The sequence below is a fragment of the Microcaecilia unicolor genome, chromosome 2 (assembly GCF_901765095.1).
Source record: "Microcaecilia unicolor chromosome 2, aMicUni1.1, whole genome shotgun sequence".
Lineage (NCBI taxonomy): Eukaryota > Metazoa > Chordata > Amphibia > Gymnophiona > Siphonopidae > Microcaecilia > Microcaecilia unicolor.
In genome coordinates, this window is record NC_044032.1 from 229,840,276 (window position 1) to 229,860,227 (window position 19,952).

A 19,952-nucleotide genomic window follows, 5' to 3' on the forward strand; every position below is an offset into this window, starting at 1 on the left:
GTGGTGAAGGCGGGACTAGGGCGTGTTTATCGGCCGAGGAGAGATGGGCGCCTTCGGCCAATAATCAAAAAAAAAAGGGCGGCAGAAGCGAGAATTTGGGTCGCTTTTGCTGGACCCTTTTTTTTCACGACCCAAGTCCCAAAAAAGTGCCCCAACTGGCCAGATGACCACCAGAGGGAATCGGGGATGGCCTCCCCTGACTCCCCCAGTGGTCACTTACCCCCTCCCACCACAAAAAAAGAACTTTAAAAACTTTTTTTGACAGCCTGTATGTGAGCCTCAAATGTCATACCCAGCTCCCTGACAGCAGTATGCAGGTCCCTGGAGCAGTTGTTAGTGGGTGCAGTGGGAGTCAGGCAGGCAGACCCAGGCCCATCTCCCCCCTACCTGTTCCACTTGTGCTGGTTAATGTTGAGCCCTCCAAACCCCCCCAAAACCCACTGTACTCACATGTAGGTGCCCCCCTGCACCCCTTAGGGCTATGGTAATGGTGTAGACTTGTGGGCAGTGGGTTTTGGGGGGCATTTGGGGGGCTCAGCACACAAGGGAAGGGTGCTATGCACCTGGGAGCTATTTTAATTTTTTTTTTTAATTTGTAAAAGTGCCCCATAGGGTGCCCAGTTGGTATCCTGGCATGTGAGGGGGACCAGTGCACTACAAATCCTGGCCCCTCCCACGACCCAATGCCTTGGATTTGTTCATTTTTGAGCTGGGTGCCTTCAGTTTCCATTATCGCTGAAAACAGATAGCGCCCAGCTCAAAAACGCCCAAATCCTAGGCATTTTGCCCCGCACAACCCGTATTATTGAAAAAAAGATGGGCACCCATCTTTTTTCGAAAATACAGTTTGTCCCGCCCCTTCGCATGGCCGCTCACGGAGATGGGCACCCACTTTCGATTATGCCCCTCTAAATATCCTATTTTGGAAAGTGCTATTGGCACATACCCCCAAATTATATAAAAGGTCCCAAAGTTAGGTGCACAATGGGCCACTGTTCCCTCTAAGCTGAGCAGGATTACTCCATCTACAGTCCTAACAGTAGGAGGGTGCAGTTTCACTATAATATTTTCAATAGTGAGGGACAGGCAAGCTCTGCAGGACTTCAGGGGAATCTGCCTGACCCTAGCGATTGAAAACATAATATTGAAGCACTACCACCCACTGGCAGCAATGCAGTCGGAGGACTCCCACTCAGTTTAGAGGGACCAGTGCAATGGCCGTGTAGTTATAAAATAGGGGCAGTTATGCAAGTAATGCCGAGAATGCCCTTGTGGTAGAAAATAGAAAATTATTGGAGGGGGTGGGAGGATGGGTTAGGGGGAATGGGTGTAAGGAAACTCTTTAGATACTTTGAAGTTACATTTATCTTTTTGTATATCAAGAAATATCATTGCTTTACACTGCTGGATGTTTTGGTATTGGCCAGCAATTTCATTGCGTACATGTTCTGGTTTGCTGTACTCTGTGATGTTGCCTTGACAAATGTTTAATAAAGACTTCATACAAATTAAAAAAAACCCAAAGAAAATAGAAAATTATTTTCTACCAAATGGAAACAGCGCGCACCAACTTCAAAATTACTGCCGGACACCCACGCTACCCCTGCTGTAGTGTCAATTTGGCACACACTACCCACGTGGTAGCCCCACCACAGCTTAGTAAAGGGCCCCTTAGACTTACAAAGTTCCATGGTAACCTATGGAACCTTGTAAGTCTAAGTGCTTAATTGAAACTGAGCTCCATTGTCTGCTAGATTGCTAATGTGCTAGCCACCCATGATCATCCCCCACCCCTACAAACACACACACACACACACATTCAAGTCAGGTATTTTTCTAGGATAATTTTGCAGTAAGAACAAGAGAAAGAATATAATCTTACCTAACTCCCCTCTTTGGTGTGGCCTTAGTAAACTCTTGCTTGGGTTTTTCCCCTCACACTAAGGCTATTTTTACCACAGCCATATTCTATTAGTTGTATTAATGGACAAGTGTTAATGTTGCCATCAGCGTGTAGCCATTTTTTAAAAAAGTACCGTGTGAGCCCTTACCACCACTCATTTTTAGGCAGTAACAGCTCACGTGGTAATCCTGCGCTAACCAGCTAGTGCACAGTAGTGTAGCTACCCTCAATGATTAGAGAAGGAATGTTCACTCTCCACTCTCTAACACACTCCTCAAAACAATTGAGCACGTCTCTCAGTAAACCATTTTAAGCAGCATTAGGCACGCATTAGTCCCTAACACAGCTTAGTAAAAAGGCCTCTTTATTTCTTGCCATTCACTGATATCTCCAACAATAGGAGCCAACTTTTCAAAATTATTGGGGGTGCTAAACCCAATGAAAATAATCCCTCCCTGGACACATACAAGGAACTTTCTTAATATTGGGGGTGCTCAAGCACCCACAGCACCCACAGAGTCGGCTCCAATGTCTCCAACTAGCCTTACTGCAGCTGTTTGGTCTTAAAGATTTCTAAAGAATGGAATGTCTTTTCCATCAATATTAAATTTATTCAGTTTGGCATTGGTTTAGTCAATGAGGCAGAGGTATGAATCTTTTTACATTAACACTGCTCTTTCTACTATTACCCTTTACTGTGAATATTGCATCTCAAGTTCAGTTATATTCTATGAAATCATACTGGTCTTTGACTATTTCTGATCTGATTTTAAGGTAAATCCCTTATATAATTTTGGCTATGTGTTACATCAAACTTCTTATTCTTCAAAGCTCACTTTTTTTTAAAGAGCAATAAATAATGATTTACTCAATCTGTTATACACTACCTTGTAAAGGTCTTCAAACACCCTTGCACATTTTTCACATTCTGCTGTCAAAGAAATTCAATCCAAAATGTGATGATGCAGAAGGGCCGGCTAGAGATGCAACTTCCAAAGGGGAGGTGTAGAAAAGAGGATGCAATCAAAGCAAAACAGATCCTTACGGACGCAGAAACTTACAGAAGCATCACAGAATACTTTTACTCACATGAAGGATAATTTTCAAATAGCCATTTACCCAGGTAAATGTGTTTAGAAAACTGCCTTGGTGATATATAAGAAATAAAAGTTATTTAAAAGCCTGGTGGTCTAACTGGACTTTGGTCCTGGGGAACTGAGGAACTGAGTTCGATTCCCACTTCAGGCGCAGGCAGCTCCTCATGACTCTGGGCAAGTCACTTAACCCTCCATTGCCCCATGTAAGCCGCATTGAGCCTGCCATGAGTGGGAAAGCATGGGGTACAAATGTAACAAAAAAAAAACCCCTATGTGTTTTAACAGGATAATTCTGGGAGGAATGGTGCTGGGATGATCATGATTGTTGAGTTTATTAAAATAGCAAGGGGGCATATAAGGGACTGAAGGTTTGCATAGGGTATCTACTACCCCTTGCATTGGCTCTATAAAGCAGGAATTTGTTCCACTGATCAGCACAACAAACTCTACATTTTCAACATGAACTATTATAGAAATGTGCAAAAAGTAATTCAGAATAAAAAAAAATCTTGAGTTAAGTCCAACTCTGCCCAAAGTATTTTGAATCATTTTCTTGTAGAAAGTGATAAATGTACAAGAGTATGTACAAAACAGTGTGTATGTGTGTGTGTGTGTGTGTGTGTGTGTCAACCTTTTCTTCCAACTATACATGTATAGTTGGAAGAAAAGGGTGATGTTATATTTTGATGTTTAATTTTGCTACTGTAGTCTGTAATTTGCTTCTTTTCATTTTTATGCTCCATTTATGTACTGAATTTTGAACTATATATGATATGCCTGAGTGGTTGTGTAAGCCACTTTGGGCTATGCTTTTTCAACTAAAAAAGCAGAGTGTAGGTTGAAAAAAGGGACAACTATAATAAAGTGCCCTAGCTTGTGATTAATGTTGAAGGCCACTAGAGGGCAAAACAGTTCCATTTGGAAAAAAACAACACTCCAAACCATGTTTACCTCACTGCTTTTGAAAACCGTAGTCAGACAGCTAACATTATAGATAAATGTAGATACAACAGGGCCGCCGAGAGGGGGGGCAGGGGGGGCAAAATTCCCCGGGCTCGGGCCTCCAAGGGGGGCCCGAAACCGCAGTCCCCGATCTCACCTGCCCCCGCCCCCGAGGTCACCGCACCACAGTCCCTACCCGCCCCCTTCTGTCCGCCACCAGGCCGGGCCTCCTGCACAGCGCCTCACCTGTCACCTCCGTGACTGAAAGCGCAGCAGCAGCAGATCGGATTCGCCTCCCTTCGTGCCTTCCCTCCGTTTCCCGCCCTCGTCTGAGGTAACTTCCATGAGGGCGGGACACATGGAGGAAAGGCCCGAAGGGAGGCGAATCCGATCTACTGCTGCTGCGCTTTCAGTCACAGAGCGAGGTGACAGGTGAAGCGCTGTGATAATTTCAATGCAGGGGGCCCAACCCGGTGGTGGTCCGAGGGGGGCAGGTGGGAACTGCAGCGCGGCGGCCTGGGGGGGGGTGGCGACGACGACCTCGGGGGCAGCCTTGCCCCAGGCCCGGCCCAGTCTCTTGGCGGCCCTGATATACAGAAAACAGTTTAAGGACTTAAGTTTAAAGAAGATAAAAACGGGGTTCTCCTGTGTACTTGCCTGAATAACCTGAATCTTTAATTGTCTGCTGAGAAGTGTATTCAAATGTATTTAGATAGGGAGCACAACTTACAGCTTGCAGATACAAAACACACATACTGTACACCCTACATCCTCACCAGATTTCGCCCACTTTTCCACCAGTTATATATATAACCCCACATTATAATGGAGATTACAAAAAAAAAACATGTGAAAAATCTCCAGAGTTACTGAAGGGAAGATTCTGAAGTTGTGGGTGGTAAAGGATCCAGCCCAAAGGGACGGGTTCCTGGGTAAGTTGCAGGGGAAAATGCTCCTGGTTGTTGAATGACAGTGTGGGAGGAGTTAGGAATTAATAAATAATGTTGATGGGGCGTGCACAAGGTCTTTGGTTGCCTCTACCGCCACCAGGACCCTTGGAGGAGAGGGGGAGTCCTGGATAGCGTTACCATATATCTTCTTTTTGGAGGCACCGCAGGGCGACAGGGCAGGTTTATCCAGCCTGCCCATTTGTCCAGGTTTGTGGGCAGGCTAGCGGACAGGTGGGCCCTCAGGGTGCCCTCCTCCCCTCAAGTACCTTATCATCACACCCTGGTGGTCTAGTGGCCTCTTCGAGTCCTCGGGGCAGGAAAGAACCCTACTCTTTCCTGCCTGGTGCTGCCACGGACTTGCTCACTGTCAGCGTTGATTCAGAATACTGCTGAGACTTCAAGCGGTGGCCAAGGCTTCTGCAGAAGTCTAGCAAGGTCACTGCTTGAAATCTTGGCAGCCATTTTGAAGCAGTACCAGCAGCGAGCGGGTCCGTGGTACTGCCAGGCAGGAAAGAATGGGGCTCTTTCCTGCCCCAAGGATGCCACTAGACCACCAGAGTGTGATAAGGTACAGGAGGGGAGGTGGATGAAGTCATGTGGGTGTGGGTATGGGGAACTGAAAACAAAAAGTGGGTGGAGGCTGGAGAAAAGATTGGGGAGGGAGCATATATGGAGGGAGGAAAAAGGGGGAAATACAGCATATGGAGAAGGGGATGAAGAGGAGAGGAGGATATGCTGCTCATGGATGGGAGGGAAAGGAAAGGGGGACATGCTCATGGATGCTTGCTGTTTTTGTTTCATTTTATATTTAGCAGAGTATGGAAGAAAATGCATTTATGTTACTTTACTAGTATTTTTGCTGCTTATAGACTCTTTGTTGGGGGTGGGACAGTGCAGGGGTGTGATGGGGTTGGTGTAGGGGTATGACGGGACGGGGTAGGGGAATGGCAGAGGGCAGGGCTACATTTTATTTTGTGTCCTCTTTTTTTGTCACGGCAAATATGGTAACCCTAGTCCTGGATGGGTTCAAGAAACTAAAGCTGACCAAAGGTTTCTGCCAGTAAAGCATTAACCGTGAAGTGGAGTAGTGCTCTAGGTGGGAAATAGGGGATCCCAGCCTGGGAACAGGAACAGTGAAGGGCTGTTCGGAGACAAAGATGGTAGCCTGGAGAGGTACTCCTTTGGAAGAGGTGGACAGACAAGAAGGTCTGATCCAGTGGCGTAGGAAAGGGGGGGCGGTGGGGCGGTCCGCCCCGGGTGCATGCGCTGGGGGGGGGGGGGTGTCGGCTCGCTGGTTCTCTGCTCTTTCTGCCCCGGAATAGGTTACTTCCTGTTCCGGGGCAGAGAAAGCAGGGAAGCAGCAGAGCCGACGCAGCTCCCAGTAACATGCACTGGGGGCGGATCGGCCCTCCCGCCTGCAAGGTAGGGTGCGTTTCAGGGGGGAGGGTGCATTTCAGGGGGTGCGCTCCGGAAGGGGGGCGCTGTGCCCTGCACCCGGGGGGGGGGGGGGTGCGCAGCGGCGACCCGCCCTGGGTGTCAGGCACCCTCGCTACGGCACTGGTCTGATCCAAAAGATCTGTTTGCTGCACAATGCTGCAGGCATAGCCTTAGGTTGTTTCACCCAGAAAGGATAAGTATGGACAGGAGGAGCTGTAAATATTGACATACTGTAGGATTATAAACTGCATTTAAGAAGATACATCATATCCCTGAGTTTGGTTCTGGATTTACAGTTTGCATCTGATATCAAGTTGGATAACAATTTGACTGTCTCAAGAAAGCTGAACTGCCTGTTGCAGAATCATCAGTAAAGTTGTGTTTGTTTAGCATAACCTTTTCTTTGAGTGACAGTGAAATTTATTTATTCCCAGACTGATAAAGGAAAGAACACAAAGAGTAACTTATTGTACCCAACTATACACCACTACAATAGCCCTTATAGCTGCAGATGTCAACCTGTAGGTTTTTGGAGGGTTTTGGAGGGCTGGCACTTTCCACCCTAAGTGTAACACTTAGAGTGGATTATGGGCTTGAGTCCCCTTCTCCACAGTGTGCACTGCACCAACCACTAGGCTATTCCAGGGACATGCTTGCTGCTCTAATAGGACTAGCTATAACATCTGAGACTGTCATAGAGGATGGTATGTACTGTTTCCTTCACATATATTTATTTTGGGGGGGGGGGGGGGGGTTGAGAGGAAGGTCAGTGATTATTGGAGGAGTAAGAAAGGGTCATTACTTTATTCCTCCAGTGGTCATCTGATCATTTATGGCACTTTTTTGTTATGGCACTTATTAAAACAGGTCTAGACCAAATGTCCAATTTTTAGGCCTGGACATTTTTGTTTTGTTCCCTCCCCTTGACTCCCTGTCCTCCCCAAGTCACGGCGAACCGGTCCAGAAGTGAAGGCAGCAGTGAGGCAGGCACGCAGCATGCAGGTTCATCTTTGTCTCCTCTCGCGTTGCTTCCCTCTCAGCGTGTCCTGCCCTCGAGGGCGGGACGCGCTGAGAGGGAAGCAACGCGAGAGGAGACAAAGACGAACCTGCATGCTGCGTGCCTGCCTCACTGCTGCCTTCACTTCCAAACTGGTTCGCCGCGACTTGGAGAGGGGAGGGCAGGGGAGAGAGGTGACATGCTGGACAGGGAGGGCAGGGGAGGGGAGAGAGAATCGCTGGACAGGGAGGGAAGGGCAAGGGGGAGAGGAGACATGCTGGACATGGGCAGGGGAGAGAGGACGGAGAATTGCTGGGCATGAATGAGGGGAGGGCAGGGGAGAGAGGCGACATGCTGGGTATGGAGGGCAGAGGAGGGGAGAGAGAATCACTGGACATGGAGGGGAGGGCAGGGGGAGAGGAGACATGCTGGACATGGGCAGGGGAGGGCAGGGGAGAGAGGATGGAGAATTGCTGGGCATGAATGAGGGGAGGGAGGCGACATGCTGGGTATGGAGGGCAGGGGAGGGGAGAGAGAATTGCTGGACATGGAAGGGAGGGCAGGGGAGAGAGGAGACTCGCTGGACATGGAGGAGAGGGCAGGGAGGAGTGGAGACATGCTGGACATGGGCAGGGGAGGGAGGAGAATCACTGGGCGTGGGTGGCTAGAGGGGGGCAGGGGGAGAGGAGGGTTGCTGGACATGGGTGAATGGAGGAGAGGGCAGGGAGAGAGAAGAAATGCTGGACATGGATGGAGGGGAGGGAAGAGTGAGGAAGGAGATGAGGGAAAAGGAAGAGAGGAGAAAAACTGCACATGGATGAAGAAAATAGGTAGAAGCTGGATCCACTGGACAGTCAAGTCTGCGGAGTAGGACCCAGCTTTTACTTACGGATGTAGGCAAGAAATGAAGAAGAAAGGCGGAAAGTAAAGTAATAAATGGAAAGGAAGCCCTGGAAACGGAGTTAAGAGGACAGATAGCAGCAGAATCAGATACTGGGTCAGCAAGATCAGAAAAACAGTCACCAGACAACAAAGGTAGAAAAAAATCATTTTATTTTCATTTTAGTGTCTGGAATATGTCCAATTTGAGAATTTACATCTGCTGTTACAGGTCCAGTATCCCACTGGGATACTGGACCTGTAACAGCTTACAGAAATTATTTATAATGAATAAAAATCACATTATTTTTTTCTCCTATACTAGTATAATATTTTCAATGATGTCTGTTTATATGCGCCATGGCTGGTATAAAGGGTGTGGTTAATGTGGGTGTGGCTATAATTGGGTGGAGTCATATGTGGTGGCTCCGCCCACAATGAGTACCAACACCTTTTTTTCTACAAAAAAAGCACTGATTATGGCAGTAAAACGTCCAAGTGTTAGGAACACCCACACCTCACCCTTAACACGCCCTCTTGTGATTTGGATGCACTGCCAATGGACTGCATAGGAAAACATCTAAAAACAGGTTACAAAAATAGTGATTTGGACATTTTTTTCTTTTGAAAATGAGCCCTGTGGAGGAGTATTTTCAAAGCACTTACAAAGTTCATGAGTGCAGGAGTAGCCTAGTGGTTAGTGCAGTGGACTTTGATCCTGGGGAACTGAGTTCAATTCCCACTGTAGCTCCTTGTGACTCTGGGTAAGTCACTTAACCCTCCATTGCCCCTGGTATAAAATATGTACCTGAATATATGTAAACGGCTCTGAATGTAGTTGCAAAAACCTCAGAAAGGTGGTATATCAAGTCCCATTTCCCTTTCCCTAAGTGCTTTGAAAATGAGCTGCATAGTCAACTTGCACAAACCTCCAAGACGCAAAACAGCAAAATGCACCAATAAATCTGATGTCCTTTATTGTGAACAGCAAAAATAACCCGACATGGTGCCACGTTTCGCCTTGCGTCTGCTTCAGGTGTGCAGACACAAAAAGGTTTGTGTGTTCTCGGGCTTCATCTAATAATGTCAAAATTCTCACACTGTTCCTTCTTAAAAAGTAAGAGAGTCACAGTGATTCTGTGGGTTATATTTTCTTTGCACACTAAAGGATGTCAGATTTATTGGTGCAGCTTGCTGTTTTGTTTCTTTTTCATCCCAACTTGCACATTCTGTTTCTGACTTAGACATCCTATGCAAAATGGGGTTCACACCATATAGTATATCACGCTCGCTCTCTCTCCCTCTCTGCTTTACTGTTGTGCAGTAATTAAAGGGAGTAGAGGCTGACCAAAACTGCTGGTTTCGGCTGAAAACTCAAGTTTGGTTGTGTGAATGTGAACCAGTGAGGCACACTGCACATTGTCAGAGTTTGCAGTCTGTATCCCTCTGCTAAACCCACAGTATCCAAGCCAGAATATAATTTAGATTATAAAAGATCATATTTTACGTCCAAGCAAAATAGCCTCCACACACATAGACTGTAGATAATGAAACAAACTAAAAACCAATGGGTTTTTACAGCGGCTGGCTTTGCGCCACACTTGAAGTGATAGCTGACATCATAACTCCAGAGAGTCCAATTTTTATAGTGCTTATCATCCCAAATTTATAGACTTAAATTCCTGCTAAAATTTTGTATCAAAAGCATTTATTTGGCGCACTCTATTTACCATATAAACTATTATGCAAGATCATAACTGCATTACTTGCAATCACAGTACAAAAAAATAAATACAAAGCGCAGATCCCCCCCCTCCCCCCCCCCAACCACACACATTACCATGACTGGTGGTCTAGTGGTGTAGTCCGGGCAGCAGCAATGCCCCAGTCATGGCGGCCATTTTGAGAGCAAAGCCAGAATGGGCACGAGTAACTGGAGATTGCTCTTGCCCCAACTACAGGAGAAAAAGACAAATGGAACAAAGCACAAGTTTTCAGCTTCCTCTGAAAACACATGATCATTTTCAGCTGAAACCGAAAATATGGTGGAAAATTAAAATAAACCTTTTGGCCAAAACTGAAACTGGGCAGAAAAGGATTTGGGGCCTGTGAAGAAACTGTGTTTTAAGCCTGTAAAATGAATTGGACATTTTCCTGCACTAATTATGTCTTGAAGTGAATTTCTCCTATTTAGCCAGCAGGTGGTGTTTCTTTGTTGTGAGATGTTACAGAAAAAAAAATGAATGTTCTCTCTTTAGTTTTACCACACAAACAGGAAGCAAGAAGCAGTATATTTTTGAAATGTTCTTGTTCTGGGCTCTGATTGGCCCAGGAGCTCATTTTCCTTTGGAGAGTACTGGCTTTTGCTCCAGTCTTAGCCAGGAAGAAAAGAGAGCAGGATCTCTTTGCTGAGGCTCAGTAAACAAACAGTTATATGTCCTGATCTTCCCAAGTACTTTTTAGAAAGTAAACACATGTTTAGTTAGTGTTATAATTGATCCATATTTCAGTTACCTGTTATTGTTTGCTAATTGAACACTTTTTTGTTCATTGTTCAATTTTTAAGACAATAAACAATATTTAGTTTATTGCCACTTTGTCTGGACTGATAAAGAATCCTGGTGGTTTGCATGTTGGATCTGTGAGTGCTTTTTGGGAACTGTGGGACCACTGGGAGTGTGGCTCCAGTAACCTACAAATCACTGGGGATAATTTGAGAGCGAGAGACTCGCCCAGAGGCGGTTGGGACCAAGTCAGTGGGAGGAGGGTGCAAGTGTAGAACACAAATGGCAGGTGTATGCAGACCTGAGCTGTGCTGGCGATAGACCCTTTAAATGGCTGCTGGGTAGCCTCAGGCGGGTGTTTAGGTGTTTCATGACAGGGCTCATTTTAGTGCCATAACCAATTTTGTTGGCCTCTAAAATGGAGCTTCCAAAGGGCTGCTCAGGCCTTACCTGTACATGAACTTTCTTCCCAAGTACCATCCTCTTGGCACACTGAAAAATTCTTCCCACCAGCAGGCTCAAAGCCCTCTTTACATTCATAGTGCACCACACTTCCTAGGCTTGAGTTCCCACTCCACACCAGGTCAGCATTCTGGATTCTTAGAGGGGTGCCACACTCAACCTCTGCAAGAAATGAGAAATATACATGTCTTAAAGTAAATTTCATCAAAAATAACAAAGCAGTTAGCTTAGTAGGGTTTAAAAAAGGGTTGGATAATTTCCTAAAAGAAAAGTTCACAAGCCCTTATTAAGATGGACTTGGGAAAATCCAGTGCTTATTTCTAGGATAAGCAACATAAAATCTATTTTACTGCTCTGGAATCTTGTCAGGTACTTGTGACCTGGATTGGCCACTGCTGAAAACAGGATACTGAGATTCATAGACCTTCGGTCTGTCCCAGTACAGCAACGCTTATGTTCTTATGTATGATACAAATTAGCAAATTCCTGCCCACACACAACTACAATGCAATTTCGAAAACCTTTGTACAGTCTAGCAGGCTTTACCAAATGTTAAAAAGCCAGAAGGTGGTAGCTTGAAAACAATTAACATTTTTAATAATCTGGGAAGAAGGACATATTTTTGTTCGTCACATAATCTTGAATAATATTTTAAACAAATACAATAATTTGCACATCATTAAGGGCCTCTTTTAGAAATCTGTGCTAGTGATTCCCGCATGGCAAATGACAGGAAGCCCACAGGAATTCCATATAAGTCTGCCCAGCACTATCCCCGCCCCCCAACCACCAGCGCCGCCTCCCACCAGCGGCTCTGGCACAGACCGTATAAGTCTGCCCAGCACTATCCCCGCCTCCCAAACACTATCCCCGCCTCCCACCACCGGTTCTGGCACAGACCGTATAAGTCTGCCCAGCACTATCCCCGCCTCGCAACCACCAGCCCTGCCTCCCACCCCCGGCTCTGGCACAGACCGTATAAGTCTGCCCAGCACTATCCCCACCTCCCAACCACCAGCCCTGCCTCCCACTGCCGGCTAAGCTTCTGGGGATCCCTTCCTTCTGAGGAGGATTCCTTTATGTTTATCCCACGCATGTTTGAATTCTGTTACCGTTTTCCTCTCCACCACCTCCCGCGGGAGGGCATTCCAAGCATCCACCACTCTCTCAGTGAAAAAATACTTCCTGACATTTTTCTTGAGTCTGCCCCCCCCCCCCTTCAATCTCATTTCATGTCCTCTCGTTCTACTTGTTTCTGTAGATTTATTTCATCATTAAACCAAGGATTATTCCTTTGAGCTCTAACTCGTTTCTCCTTTTTAGGAGCAATGCTATCTAGAGAGAGAATTCCATTTATCAATAAATGCAGCATCACTTAGATCTTGTAGCAGTAATTTCTGTTCTATATTAGACCAAAATATATCCTGGGCAGTTTTGACCCCAGCAGGGGCGTAGCTAGATAGCAGATTTTGGGTGAGCCTAGACAAGAAGTGGGTGGGCACCAAGTGTTCTACCCCCTCCCCCACCAACTTAAAAATATATCTCAGCTGGCGTAAAAACACTGCTCTCCACCTTGGCAGCAGGCATGCGCCGAAAACTGAGCATGCGCAGGTGCCAGCTTAGGAAGCTCAGACTGCTGAAGTGGAGAGCAATGTTTTCAGCACCATCAGGGGGAGGTCTTCAACTGGCAGAGCTTGGGATCCCCACCAGCTACCACTAAATGAGTGCTGCTGTTAGGTGGGCCTGAGTCCTAAGTGGGCAGGCCCCGGCTCACCCAGGCCCACCTGTGGCTAAGCCACTGGACCCCAGTAGACACTATGAAGAGAGAAGGCGGATGTCATTTACCTTCTTTCCTGCCAGTAAATATTAAACTCTAATAGAAAATGGTCCAACCAAACAAGTGGTTTCCAGTGAACAGAATTAACTTTCCAAGGTTTGCGTATAAGACATTGAATAAGCTAACAAATCTGAGTGATGACCTTTTTCATGAGATGTAGAGAACATAAACAGTAGAGCAAAGGAAAGGAACCTCTCGCAGATGGTGTTCAAAAGGAGTCTTTATTTAAAATTCTTCTAAAACAGTAAGGGAGACCCTTTATCTCATGATTTGTAGGATCCACCAAATGTAAATTAATATCTCCCAATAACAAGAATTGATCTGGACCCCAAGGAGTTCTTTGCTAGAGTATTAGAAAAATCATCCCTAACCTCTGACCATCTATGTGGAGGACAATAGAACAAAACACAACGATATGTACCTTCTAAAGTGTCATTGGCAACCTCAAACCTGGAATGTTCACAGAATCCACAAGAGTAACCTTGGAAAAAGACTTAAAAATTAAAGCAACCCTGCCTCCCTTCTTAAAAGATCTAGGTAAATGTAGTATGCTGTAACCAGCGGGACGTGGAGGGGCATAATCGAATGTCGCCGACGAAATAGATCGCTGGCGATCTATTTTGGCGACGGCGCAACAGCTGGCTGGAACCATATTTTTGAAAAAGATGGCCGGCCATCTTTTTTTTCGATAATACGGTTTAGCCCGGCCAAATGCCAGAGTTCGCCAGGTTTGAGATGGCTGTTTTTGTTTTTCAGCAATAATGGGAAAAAAATGCCAGCCATCTCAAACCCGGCAAAATCCAAGGCATTTGGTCATGGGAGGAGCCAGCATTTGTAGTGCACTGGTCCCCCTCACATGCCAGGACAGCAACTGGGCACCATAGGGGGCACTTCTAAAAATGTTTAAAAAATATACAAATACCTCCCAGGTGCATAGCTCCCTTACCGTGGGTGCTGAGACCCCCAAATCCCCCCAAACCCACTCCCCACAACTCTACACCATTACCATAGCCCCTTATGGGTGAAGGGGGCACCTACATGTGGGTACAGTGGATTTTGGGGGGGGGGGGGTTGGAGGGCTCAACACTTAGCACCACAAGTGTAACAGGTAGGGGGGGATGGACCTGGGTCTGCCTGCCTGAAGTGCACTGCACCCATTAAAAACTGCTCCAGGGATTTGCATATTTCTGTCAGGGAGCTGGGTATGACATTTGAGGCTGGCATACAGGCTGGTAAAAAAAGGCTTTTATTTTTATTTTTTTAATGTGGGAGGGGGTTGGTGACCACTGGGGGACTACAGGGAGGTCATTCCCTCCAGTGGTCATCTGGTCAGTTGGGGCACCTTTTTGAGGCTTGGTCATGAATATAAAAGGACCAAGTAAACCCGGCGAAATACTGATTAACGCCGCTTTTTTTCCATTATCCGCGAAAGCCAGCCATCTGGTAGCCACGCCCATGCCCCGCCTTCTTTATGCTGCCGACACGCCCCCTTGAACTTTCGCTGGCTCGGCGACGGGAAATCAGCAATGGTGTCAAAAAAGCCGCTTTCGATTATACCGCTTTTGCCGCTTTTGAGAGATCGCCAGCCATCTCCCGATTTATGTTGGAAGATTGCCGGCGATCACTTTCGAAAATAAGCCTGATAGTAATTTTAAAATCAGATCATCAGGCATTTGCGGCCAAGTTTCAGTTATCAGATTTCTGATCTGAAGAAGTGTTACCTTTAAAAATCTAATCAAAAATGTATTTAGTCCAATAAAAAAAATGTATCATTTTATTTTTTCTCTGTTTTGTTTTATTTCTATTTATGCCTTTAAAAGTGGACTAACATGGCTACCACATCAATCTACTCTACTTACAAAACCAGGTTGTTACGTTTCAATTAAATCCTTTATAATGTGTACCTTATTATTCACAGATCTTGCATTAATATAAATACAAAGAATAGGTAGACAGCACAAATGATTCAATATTTGTTGTCTACAGGGTACCAAAGCATGTGGTCTACTAAAAGTTTTCTTTTTATGCTTTGTAGGCTTACCATTTCTATAAGATAAAACTACAAACCATACAAATCATGCACCGGTACTCTGCCATACCTTTGCAGAAGAAAGTGATAATTTCCCAGGTCCGGTTTACAGTACACTGTGAGTGATTCTTGTTCCCAACACCATAGAAGCCATCTCTACATCTGTAGTGTACTATACTTCCTAATCTCGTACTGTTATTCCAGATCTTCTCTGCATGTGGGATCATTACAGGCTCACCACAATCAATTTCTGAAAAACAGCAGGGGGCCTCTAAGTGATAACAATATAACAAACTAGACAGATTAGCAATTTATCAGAAAAGTCTTTAAAATGTTGCCTTCAAATGGAGCACAACTTCTCTGAAGAGAGTGCTTATAACACATATAGCTATCTGCCTCGCACAAAAGATTTCCTGATAAATAAGCCAAAACATCCTTGGAAAAAAAAAACATTGTGGCAAGTGCAGTGGCAGAAAGAAAAAGGCTCAAAAAGAGCCAGAGAGTAATTTATCAGGGCAAATTTGGACAGGCTAACTTAAAGCACAATTTCAAACAAACCTGGCAACTGATGAGCCAGATTCTCAAATGGAGTTATGCATTCACTGGTGACAGATGAACATAAACAAATCTACTGTTTCTAGATTTTCAAACCCTATACAGATAGTGCTAGACTAAAAAATCTCTCCAACCAGCCATAAAGTGAAGGGGCAGAGGAAGAATGGAATGAAGGTAGATAAGCAAAATTATCCAGATAGTGGCTGAATATTGCTGCTATCTGGATAAGCTATGCATTTAGTTTATGCCTGCCTGTGGCGGGTAATTCTATAAAGAGGGGACCTACTTAGAAACCTGCGTTTCTTTATAGAACATTAGCATAATAAATAAAATACGCACCAATATTTTAGGCTACCTCTTGTTGTGGAGAACAAGTGGGGGAGGGGCGTGGTTGAATCTGGATGAAACCTAAAATCTAGGTGGGGAAAAGTGAACGTTAAAGGGAGTCATGCAAGGCTCTCATCTCCCCTAGATGGGCCTGATGTTATTCTAATTTCCATAGCGTCCCACAGATCAATCCAGAGACTTACTGTATGACCCCCTACAAGCAGGTAGAGATAGAGAGAATGCCTGAGCTCTGCCATATAGTACTCTGTGCAGCAGTCTCACTTCCAGTATTCTCTCTATCTAGTAGGTGAATAGACATACCCTGTGCAGGATGCGTTGGCAGGATCAGCTGAGCCAATGGTTTCTCATGGTGCAGCAGCTGCCATTTTAGAAGTCCCGACGCGCGCTTCATGCCCAACTTTGGGTCAGCTGTTCCTGGGGGAGAGAGAGAGAGGCCATGTTTGATAGAACAGGGGGTCCACTGACATCAGAGAACCTAGCGGAGGATGTGGACTTCATCCCCTTTTCCCCTGAGTTTGTGCTGCTTATGCACAAAGCCTTTCTGGTATAGAGGCCTCAGTCAGGGCTGTCTTTACCTGAGGGTCCTCTCGTGCGGGCTCCAAAACAGGCTCATTTGGAACCTCTGGGGGACCTGTATGATCTGTCCTTGGTTTCTGAGCGGGACTCAGCCAACCTGGCCTCTTTGGTTACCCGGCGCTCCCTGGATGACACTCTAGAAGACGGGGAGACCACACACCCAACGGTGACCCAGTTATTTTGGAGGGAGGAATTTCCCTCCCTGATTGTGAAGGAGCTGGAGGAGACCACACACACCCAATCATGTCAGGGGTTAGGAGACTTCCCAAGTCATTCCAAATCCATCTGGCTATAAGGGTTTTCATCGCCGTGCAGTGGGATTCCCCTGAGGCAGGGTTGCGAGTGGCACGGGCTAAGGCCCGGATTTATCCATTGTCCGTGGGTGATCTGGAGTCCCTACGGTTGCCTAAGGTGGATTCCCTAATTGCAGTGGTCACTAAGAAAACCACCCTGCTGGTGGAAGGAGGGGTGGCCCTCAAGGATGTCCAGGAGAGGCGGCTCAAGTCATCCCTTAAGTCATCCTTTGAGGTGGCTGCACTGTGCTTACAGGCTCCTATGTGGCTCCGGCTTGTTTGGGCTGGGTGCGAGGAGCCACGGTGGATGAGGATCTCATGCAGTCCTTGCTGTCCCTGGAGGTGGGTCTCGCCTATCTGGCTGACTTGTTGTATGATGATCTCAGCGCTTCTGTGAAGGAGATATCCCTGGTGAAGATTGTGAAGGATCTGGGAAATTCTAAGGGCCAGAGGCTTCCAGAGGACAAGGTGAAGCCTGCCTCTCAAGGTCCTGGTTTCATGAGGCCAGGAGGTACAGGCCCGGAAAGTCAGGCTCGTTCTCAAGACTGCATTATCAGTCCCAACAGCTGCCCTTTAGAGGGGGACAGGTGCTCCGCTGTGTCTTCAGCTCCCAGTGCAACTCAGGCCTCCTGGATTGCCATTGGAGGGCGTTTGTCTCTGTTTCAGGAGGAGTGGGCCCAGATCACATCGGATCAGTTGGTCTTGAAGGGGTACATTCGGGAGCTCTCAGAGTTTTTCCTGGAGTCTCCATGCAAGTCGCCAGCAAGGGATTGGGGAGTTCGCTCTCCCGTGTGCTCCATCCAAGGGAGGTAGGTCAGGGACACTATTCCATCTACTTTGTGGTCCTGAAAAAGGATGCCTGGCACCCGGTGTTGGATCTCAAGAGGGTCAACTGGGTGCTCAAGTTACGCCATTTTTGCATGGAGACCTTGCGGTCGGTGGTCACGACAGTACAGTAGGGAGAGTTCTGAACTTCCCTGGATCTCGAGAAGGTGTATCTGCACATCCCTATTTGGCCACCCCATTGGTGTTTCCTTCACTTTACAGTGCTTAGGGGGGACTATCAGTTCAAGGCCATGCCCTTTGGCCAGGGGCGTGCAAACCCGGTAAGCGGGGTAAGCACGGCAGGGGGGCTCCTGCCTTCAAGGGCGCCGCGCCACGCTGTCCGGACCAATTGTATTAAAAAAAACGTACCACGTCAGCGCGTTGACGTGTCAGCGCCTATGTGCATGCACTGCTGCAGCCTTCCTGCGTGCAGCGCTCGCTCTTTGGCACGCCCAGCTCTTCCCACATGCTGGCGCCCTGTGTACGTGACACGTCCGTCCGATTTATTTGGACCGCCGCCCGGTTTTGCCGTTCCGTCCGTGGACCCGACTGTGGACCGCATTGGAGTGCTGAGAGCAGTGAGAGAACCGCTGCTTGGATCCTCTGGGGAGGGGAGGTCAGCTGTCTGCGATGGAGCGGGTGAGTCACACCATTTTTTAAGGTACTGAGAGGAAAGTACCAGGGCTTCCACACACATTCTGAAAGAAACTAATCTCCTCTGCTTGAAGGTTTGGAGGTGGCCAGGCCTGCTTGTCGGCAAATAGATGATAGTTTCCATTTCTCTTTCCTCATACATCTTATTTCTAAAAACATCTTGATTATTTTCAGTCAAATTATTTTCTCCTGCCTGCTAAAGTTTTTGAATGTTATCAAAATGATTTCTGAAGGCCCACTGTTCCTAGAACAATTCACAGAAATTTTCTGTGAATTGTTCTAGGAACAGTGGGCTTTCATAGAAAAATGGAGTAGCAACCGGTAGTTGAGTTTACCAAAATTAGCTCTCCTGCCTGCTAAAATTTTTGGATGTTATTAAAATAATGTAATTAACAATATAGAGATCAGAAAAGACTTCAGTTCTTTTGTGTATGTTTTTTAAATCTGCCCCTGCTTTAAAATTAACTATAAAACAAACTCAATCAAATTATTTTCTCCTGCATGCTAACGTTTTTGGATGTTATTAAAATAATGTAACTAACAATATAGAGATCAGAAAAGACTTCAGTTCTTTTGTGTATTTTTTAAAATCTGTCCCTGCTTTAAAATTACTAATTTTGTGAACATGAAAGCACGAAAAGCTAACACTCCATCTTTCAGCTCCTATTTCCTTTGCATCTTGTGCCACATGGGGGGGGGGGGCACCAGAGACCCTTGGCACGGCCCTGCCTTTGGCCTCGCAACCACACCCTGGTAATGGTGGTGGTGGCTGCCTTCCTCAGGAAGGAGGGCATCCGGATCCATCCCTACTTGGACAAGTGGCTAATCCAGGCCTCCTCCTGGGAGGAGAGTGTTCAGACTACAGCCCGGGTCATCGAGCTGCTATGCTCGTTGGAATGTGTCATCAACTTGGACAAGAGTCGTTTGACTCCGTCTCAGTCCCTCGAGTACCTCAGTGTGATCTTCAACACCCAAGTGGGGAAGGTCTTTCTTCCAGAGGGGAGACAGCTGAAACTGTGCATGCAAGTATCAAATCTCCTGCTGGTCCCAGCCCCTTGGGCATGGGACTATGTCCAAGGGTTGGGTTCCATGGCAGCGACCTTGAATGTACTACAGTGGGCTTGAGCACACATGAGGAATCTCCCTGGTGGCCCTGGACTGGATAGTGGTGACAATGGATGCCAGCCTGTCGGGTCCTGTCGAGCTGGGGGGCCCACTGTCTGGACAGGACAGTGCAAGGTCAAAAATTAACTAAGAAAAATTGCCTGGAATCGAGGGCTGTGCGAAGGGCGCTGTTGGCCTTCTTCGGTCTGGTGTGTGGCAAACCTGTCCGGGTACTATCCGACGACACCACTGCAGTAGCACACATCAACTGGTAGGGAGGGATGAAGAGTGCACCCCTGGCCAGAGAGGTGATGCTTCTCTGTCAGTGGATGGAGCAGCACCTGGAGGTGCTGTCAGCAGCCCACATTGCGGGCAAGCTCAATGTGCAGGCAGATTTCCTCAGCCACAATCTGTTGGACCCGGGGGACTGGGAGCTCTCCTCGGAGGTGTTCCGACTGATCACAGAACTGTGGGAGTTGTCAGAGTTGGATCTCATGGCGACCTGGCGCAATGCCAAGATCTCCCGTTTTTCAGCAGGTGCACAGATTTGGGGTTTGGGA

At 46.8% G+C, this 19,952-nt stretch overlaps 1 protein-coding gene across 1 annotated transcript in view; it reads right to left on the minus strand.

The window, feature by feature from the left end:
• Positions 1-19,952, minus strand: part of SUSD1 (sushi domain containing 1) — a 326,856-nt gene that overhangs the window by 255,606 nt on the left and 51,298 nt on the right. The window contains exons 8-9 of the mRNA XM_030191973.1: positions 15,108-15,287; positions 11,160-11,333 (exon numbers count right to left, since the gene is read on the minus strand). Coding sequence (XP_030047833.1) covers positions 11,160-11,333; positions 15,108-15,287 — 354 coding nt within the window. The remainder of the gene's footprint in view (positions 1-11,159; positions 11,334-15,107; positions 15,288-19,952) is intronic.